A 7,413-nucleotide genomic window follows, 5' to 3' on the forward strand; every position below is an offset into this window, starting at 1 on the left:
CCCACCAGTGGTCTCTAATGCAGAGTGCTGAGGGCAGGCCCCACCTGGAGGGCATTGGGGAACTGACAGAAAGGTCTGGCAACAGGCGGCCCATGCTGCTTGGTTTCAGTCTTGTCCCCCTGGCAGCACTGGGGAGTGTTGATTGGAGTAGAGTGGTGTTGTGAAGCTCTGTGGAAGGACATGGGACAGTCATGAATGTGGGGAGGAGCTAGCTCTCTACCACTTCCAGGGTGGCCCAGGGAGTATGCACTTCCGGGTCACTGAGGTGCTTGTTTACGCGTGCCCCTGGGCTCCATCCTCCTCTCTGCCCTGGGCTTTCTGGGAGGGGTCCTAGGGATTTGCCGGGACAGTGTGGAGACCCCCAACCTCTATCTCTTGTATGGTTGAGCATGGACGATGAGCATTTAGGATGTCACTTGCACCTGAGTTGTCCCCTCCCCTGGATGTCACTGGGGCCTGGCAAGGAGTGGGATGTGCCTGGAGGGTCGGGAGAGACCTGCCAGAAGGTTGGGGGCATGCACCCTGGCGTCTGCATGGGTCCAGGCGTCTGGTGGGGAGAGCTGTCTCCCTGCTTGGTGTGCCCTGGCTCAGCTCAGTGCCAGGAGACCGTTACCTAACCATCCTTTGCCCTGATGACCCACAGAGCAGCCCTCCAAGCGCAGGAGGGTGGAGAATAGCGTTCCTCCTGCCGGGGAAGCGGAGCCGGGCTCCGAAGCAGACCTTTCCGGGAGCAGCGCCCCCGCGGCCACGGAGCCCCCCTTGGAGCTGAAGGAGGTGCGGGGGGGTGCCCGGCGGAGGGATGTGCCCAAGGTGCCGCACGACAGCAGCAAGGATGGCGTCACCGTCTTCGTCAGCAACCTGCCCTACGGGCTGGGGGAGCCGGCCGCCACGCTCCGGCCGCTCTTCGAGGCCTGTGGGGATGTGGTTGAGGTGCGCCCCATCTTCAGTAACCGCGGTGACTTCCGCGGCTACTGCTACGTGGAGTTCAGAGAGGAGGCGGCGGCCCTGCAGGCGCTCCAGCTGGACCGGCAGAGTGTCGAGGGCCGGCCCATGTTCGTCTCCCCCTGTGTGGACAAGAGCAAAAACCCTGACTTCAAGGTTGGTTTGGGGGGTAAGCCTGCCTTTCCATAGGTTGCAGTGGGACAGACTAAATGCTCTTTGCTGCAGCCTCCCGTCTTTAGAATCTAAGTGGAACGTTTGTTCGGAGTGAAATGCCTGAATTAACTGGGTCCGTTCAGAACTGGTTCGCTGAGGTCTCTACGCGGGGCTGGTCACTGAGCTGCTGGTGTTGACAAGTGATGGTAGCAGTAGGCACCGTGTAACAGCTCCTCGCCGTGGGGTGGTTAAGAGTGACGGGGCTGCGCCCAGCGTCTGTTGTGTTACCTTTCGACCCTCACCCAGACTTGGAGAATGGTGGCCTTTATTCTGGCCGTTTTCCAGAGGAGGAAGTGAAGGCTTTGAGAAGTGAGGGACTTGCCCAGGGCGAGTGAGCAGTTCTTCGCACCCAGAGCCAGCTCTGGCCCAGCCTGTGGATGAGGCCTGACCCTGCCGTGTGGGGAGCTGGGCTGGGCCCGGGGTGTGAGTCCTCTCCCTCCTCCGTAGGTGTTCAGGTACAGCACTGCCCTGGAGAAACACAAGCTGTTTGTGTCGGGCCTGCCCTTCTCCTGCACCAAAGAGGAACTCGAGGAGATCTGCAAGGCCCACGGCACCGTGAAAGACATCCGGCTGGTCACCAACCGGGCTGGGAAACCCAAGGTCGGTGTCTGAGCCTGGAGCCCGGGGGAGCCTCTGTTCAGATTACTTGGTTCTAGAGTGGTTTCTGGTTTGTCTGCTAAGAAACAGACAAGAAGTTAACAGAAGGATAGGTGAACTAGGCTCTTTGCATTTGGAGTCAGGTTAACTTGTATGTAGATAACTACATTGAAAAGAAAAAGGTGTTGCAAGAAACGTTACCACAAATTAGCAGGGGCTCCAGTGTGGCCCCAGGCTGTGGGGCCTTGGGGTGCGGTGCCTCCCTTTGCAGTCTCCTCCCTCCTGCCCGGACCCCTCTTCACGAGGCCTCCGGCATCTCCCTGAATCCCTGCCCTGGTGTCCCCCTTACTGTGTTCTCCCCTCTGGTTCCTCAACCTCCTGTGAAATCCTTGACCACGTTTTGAGTAGTTGTTTAAGAAGAGTTTGGTTTAAGAGAGGCCCCTTCATGTTTGTCCAGGTTAATTGAGAGCTGATGAATATATGGGCATTACTGGGTTTATGCTGGCCCATCTCTGGCACATGGTGCATAGAACTTGAAGAGTTGTCTGAAGTTACAGTCAGTTGCAGAAATAGGGGAGACTAGGGCAGGGAAGGAACCTATAGGCCAAGGGAGGTGGCGGTGGGGCAGGGAAACCCAAGGGAGGGGCTCTCTGAACTGGCCCGGGGGCCTGAGTGGGGAGCCGCGTCCTGGCTTGCAGCGCTGACCTGGCTGGGCCTTCCTCACCCTCAGGGCCTGGCCTACGTGGAGTATGAGAATGAATCGCAGGCATCGCAGGCCGTCCTGAAGATGGACGGCATGACCATCAGAGAGAACGTCATCAAAGTGGCCATCAGCAACCCGCCGCAGAGGAAGGTTCCAGAGAAGCCTGAGGCGAGGAAGGCCCCAGGGAGTGCCCTGCTGCCGCGGCAGGTCTACGGGGCGTAAGTGTTGTGCGCACTGGTAAGGCCTTGTGGTGGCGCCACGGTGACCCTGTTTCCCTCTAGGGCAGTGAGTTAGACAGAGGGTCAGGCCTGCCTGCTCCGTCCCGGGGCAGGGGTTCCCCAGCAAGTCCACGCTGAGGGCCAGCCCAGAAGTGGGCCCTCCCTCGTCTACACTGGTTTACACCAGTGGTTTAAGTGTTAAAAAGTTTTTTAAAAGATGGTGGTCACTCTGAAGTCCCCTTTGGCAGGTGGATCCACGTGTGAGTCCCAAACCTGACAGCTGGGTGTTCACCAACTGTAACCCCAGCAGAGCTGTGTCCTCAGCCCATGGGCATGAGGCAGCGAGGTCGCAAGGTTGTCTGGTGAGGTCTGTACGGTCACAGCCATTCTGTCCACCCTACGTGTGACGGTGTTGTACAGGTGTGGCCCTGGCCAAACAGTTGTGGAAAAGGCGGAGTTTGTTAAAGTCACTGTCACCTGATAGCCGGGGTCGGGGAGCTCAGGGCTCGTCTCAGCCTTGTTTGTCGCCTTTCACCTCTTGTGTTGGGGTGGTCCTGGCTCACGCCACCAGTTGTCGCTTTGGGAGGTCCATGCAGTGTTTGCTCTTCCAGGCGGGGGAAGGGGAGGACCCAGCTCTCTCTGCTGCCTCGCGCCCTGCAGCGCCCCAGCGCCGCCCAGGCTGAGAATGGCCCCGCCACCCCGGCCACCACTGAGGCTCCCAAGATGTCCAATGCCGACTTCGCCAAGTTGCTTCTGAGAAAGTGAGTGGGACGGTGCGAGAAGGGAAATGCCTTACTTCACGCTGGCCGGGAAGACACCTGGTGCCCAGCAGGGCCCTGGCCATGCAGGGCCAGGTGCAGGGCGCGGCCACGCGCTTCCTCTGGTTTAGGCAGGACTGGAAAAGGGTGTCCAGGCAAAGAGGCTGTGAGTGCTCCCTCATATTGAGGGCAAAAGGACGAAAACCACCACTCCACAGGCTGGGTGCAGGGTGCAGTTTTCTGAGATACCTGTGTGTCTTGAAAGAGCTGAGAAACAGAAGTGAAACTCGAACACACTGTTCTGAGACCCACTTGTTCAAGTATTTTTGGCCAACTCTGGTCCCTTTTTATAAGACACTTCTGTACACCCTGCACAGCACATGTGCCCGTCACTCTTTTAATTTTTAAAAGACAAAATGGCAGATGCTAGTAATTCACCAGAATGGCCTATTTTAGTAAAGGGGTGGGGAGGGGACGTCACTTAAACAACATCTGATGGAGTTTTGTTCACGGGGGCTGTGCGTTTTTATATTATGTATTTGTAAATGACTTGTCAACCCATTGTTTTGTTTGCCTCAAAGCAAAATATCTGTGACATTTGTTTTGTGTAGGAGCTTTGCGCGCAATCTGTGTGGCCCACTTTCTTTGCCTAGTGACTAGTGAGCTGTGTTCTTTGTCTAAATACTGAGTTTCAGCCCTTTGGTTTTGTTTAAATACCATGTCAAGTGCAAACTTAAATTCTCTCCATTTAGCTTTGTTTATTAAACTGAAGTTCTCTTAAAACCATCTTGCAAAAAGGTACTCAGATGTGTGTTCAAATATGTACTTTGAAATGGGTGTACCTTGCTTTACCTGATAGATGTGTAAATAGACCTTTTATACGTCAAATCCGGTTGTTCTGCTTAAACCATTTCAGCTGTGAGACCTCCAGTTTACAGCAGTTCAGCGCCTACAGCTTTTCTACCCCTCCTCTTTTATCCAGCATTTATTCCTTTGAAAGTGACGTTGCCAGTTCAGTAGGAAAACTGACTTTATAAAGGCACTCTGGGGAAAAATATTGGAATTCTTTCCTTGGTGATGAAAAATTGGCTCATTTATCTGTTTTTCAAGGTTTTATGCATCAGTCAGGCTTTACTGTACTTTTTAGTGTAACATTTTTAATGGACCATTTGAAACAGGGAAGTGGACAGAATAGTAAACTAAACCCCATGCGCCTGTCATCGAGCTTCAGCCTTGCTCAGCCCGTCTCCGTCCCCACCTCTCTCCTGTACCCCGGGTCCCACAGGGAGGCCCCAGACATCACAGTGCCCCTGCTACTGGAGCACCTGTCTCTACGGATTTAAAGACCATGGTTTTATCCTTATTTCTAGAAACATGAGTAGTGTTAATGTCAGCCATCCAGACAAATTGCCAATTTCCTATTGTTTCATAATAACCCTTTTAATCTGTAGGTTCTCTGTACCTCATCTTTTACACAGAACGCTTGTTAGGTGTTTTTGAATTCAGGCAGCAGCTTTAAAGCTGTCGGAAGAGCCTGTGTTCTCTGGGGGTGGCTGGCCTTCCGCTCCGTGCAGAGGCCTGTTCTGTGGGTGAGAGGCTGTGGGTCAGGTGGGACCAGGGGGCCGTGAGCCTCCGCTCTCAGTCCAGGTCACAGGGCACTAGGTGACGGTGGTGTCCTCCTGCTGTTCCAGTCCTCTGACCTCACTTCGTCCTCGGGTGTACACAGAGCTCGTTAGAGGTGGGCCTTTCAGACTTGAGCGGGACCCCATTTAGGTGCAGGCTGTCGACTGTTCCAGAAACAGATTTTCAGGAACATAGGAGTGGGTTTGTGTTGTCCCCGGCTTGGCAGGGGGTGAGGGGGGTGGGGTGGAGGAGGAACTGATGGTGAAGAGATACATGAAAAACCATTTCAGTCATTTCAGTCTTTGTGCAAGGGCAGTGGTTCATCCCCGTTGGCATACCAACCAGTTCTGTCTCTCTCTCGTGACATTACCGTCTTGGGTCTTTCTTGTTTTTCTTTCTCAACAATACAGGGCTAAAGTTCTGAAAGAGTCCCTCCTTCATCCCTAGGACAGATGGGAACATCTCTTGAGGAAGGTAGCAAGGTCTTAGGCATTTATGTAACAAAATACTTTATTAGTAATTTCTTAAAATAACACCCTTCAAATATAGCTAAAGTGCAAATTTCTCCCTCTAGTACAAGGCAAGCTCTTCAGTCAGGCTTCCTTGGTGTGCTTACAAAAAGCAAAACGGTAGAAGAGTTAAGGTTTAAGAAATATCTTATGGCATACAAATAGAAAAATATCTTTTATCAAGGTTTGAATAACTCATTTGGGGCCATTTCATATATCTTTTCACTTATCTTTTAGAAAACTACTCTGCTTGTTATACAAGTAAATAACTGTAGAAACACTTACTACATCAGAAGAGGGTCTTCATTACCGTCAGGATCTGAATTGTCTCCTCACCCAACACTCGGTGGGCATTCACACTCATTCAGACGCTGACAGCCCAGTGTTGGACATCACCAGCTCGGTCCCCAGAAAGGGGCTCAATGGTGTCCAGCCTCTGGACTGAACAGCAGCAGTTGTGTTGGCATCTGTGTCAGGTAATGACCGAAAAGACTCTGCTTCCGTAACGACAGTGTGGGTGTGTTACATGTAACATTTCATCTTTTTACAAGTTGCTAGAAAAATAAGGCCATGCCAAGACAATCTATGCTGCTTCCCCCGAGGGGACAGGGGCTGTGGGGCCGGTAAGTAGACGAGAGGGACGCATCCTGGCTGTGGCTGAGGGTGTTTCTTGGTTCCCACAGAGCGGCATCCTAACTCATCACAAACGCTTGTCTGGCACTGACTTGGCATCTGTCTTCTTTGATATGTCCTAACACTTGATTTGCAGCAGGATTTAACTGTCGGGTGACAAACCCAGAGAACCTTTAGACTAAAACATCTGGTCTGAATTGGTGCAAATATGAGAAACATCAATAGAAACCAGGCTAGCCACACCTCTTCTTAGAGAAACAGCCACCTCTAGGACCAGAGTTTGGAAACTGTGGCTCAAAGCATGTTCCTTGGACTAAGCAAGGTCTCTAACTAGAGACATGGTGAATGCTCACTTCCTGTCTCAGAAATCTGCTCTACCAGTAAGATTAGTCACAATACTAAGCTCTCTGTCGGGGAGCCAACGCCTGTAAGAAAGAAAGCTTTCAATCCTTTCTCAACTGTGACCGGGTCCTCCTCAGCCGTGCGTCTCAGGGAGGCACAGACCCTTTCAGCCGGTTCCAGAAAGTGCTGGAAGGAGTTACTCCTCCAGGGTTCAGCCCACACTCCTCACCTTAGTGCAAATTTTGCTCCAGAACCTGTGTTCTGGTCACACGAGCATGGATGCCCCTGAAGCCGCTGGGACCACCCCAGGAGTCAGAGCCACCAGCAAACACCACACGTGTGCCAGGTCAAAGGAAAATAAATAACTTGGCTCAGTTATAAGTTATCTTGGGGGCAAGGCTTAATAATTTAGTTTTCTTCTTTAAAGAGACATTTGGAGGTAAAGAATGTTTTCAGTTTCTTACCCATCTCCTCCTGCTCTAGGAGATGACTAGGTTTCTAGAAATGTGGAGTTTTTTTTTCCTCCACTGGGACATCCCTTGCCACCAAGGAGGGATTTATAGTGTTAGGGCTTCACTGGCAGCGTCTCCTTGAACCCAGAGTGGTTGGGTCTGGCCTCTGGCAGTGCCACCGGGTACTCTGTGGTGGCGAAGAGCAGGGTGTCCAGGGTGGTCTCCGTGCACTTGGCAATGAAGCGGATGAAGGGCCTCACGTCGCCCTCGTTGGCGACCTCCAGCACGTGGTAGTACTCAGACCGCTGCTCCTTGCGGATGGTGATGGGCGGGTAGCCCGCCTGCATGAGGATGAGGTTCATGAGCAGGCGCGAGGTCCTGCCGTTGCCGTCAATGAAGGGGTGGATGTAGACGAGCTTGTAG

The 7,413-nt window shown here is 52.8% G+C and overlaps 2 protein-coding genes across 3 annotated transcripts in view; one reads left to right on the plus strand and one right to left on the minus strand.

The window, feature by feature from the left end:
- SART3 (squamous cell carcinoma antigen recognized by T cells 3) overlaps positions 1 to 4,232 on the plus strand; it is a 41,308-nt gene extending 37,076 nt beyond the window's left edge. For both annotated transcript variants that reach the window (XM_010828684.1, XM_010828685.1), the window contains exons 16-19: positions 644 to 1,098; positions 1,603 to 1,755; positions 2,483 to 2,673; positions 3,285 to 4,232. In XM_010828684.1, coding sequence (XP_010826986.1) covers positions 644 to 1,098; positions 1,603 to 1,755; positions 2,483 to 2,673; positions 3,285 to 3,438 — 953 coding nt within the window. In that variant the 3' untranslated portion in view covers positions 3,439 to 4,232. The remainder of the gene's footprint in view (positions 1 to 643; positions 1,099 to 1,602; positions 1,756 to 2,482; positions 2,674 to 3,284) is intronic.
- A 1,314-nt stretch (positions 4,233 to 5,546) lies between these two features.
- FICD (FIC domain containing) overlaps positions 5,547 to 7,413 on the minus strand; it is a 5,342-nt gene continuing 3,475 nt past the window's right edge. Inside the window, exon 4 of the mRNA XM_010828686.1 lies at positions 5,547 to 7,413. This exon is cut by the window's right edge and continues 3 nt beyond it. Coding sequence (XP_010826988.1) covers positions 7,104 to 7,413 — 310 coding nt within the window. The 3' untranslated portion in view covers positions 5,547 to 7,103.

Source organism: Bison bison, unplaced genomic scaffold, assembly GCF_000754665.1.
Source record: "Bison bison bison isolate TAMUID 2011002044 unplaced genomic scaffold, Bison_UMD1.0 scf7180017864495, whole genome shotgun sequence".
Classification (NCBI taxonomy): domain Eukaryota; kingdom Metazoa; phylum Chordata; class Mammalia; order Artiodactyla; family Bovidae; genus Bison; species Bison bison.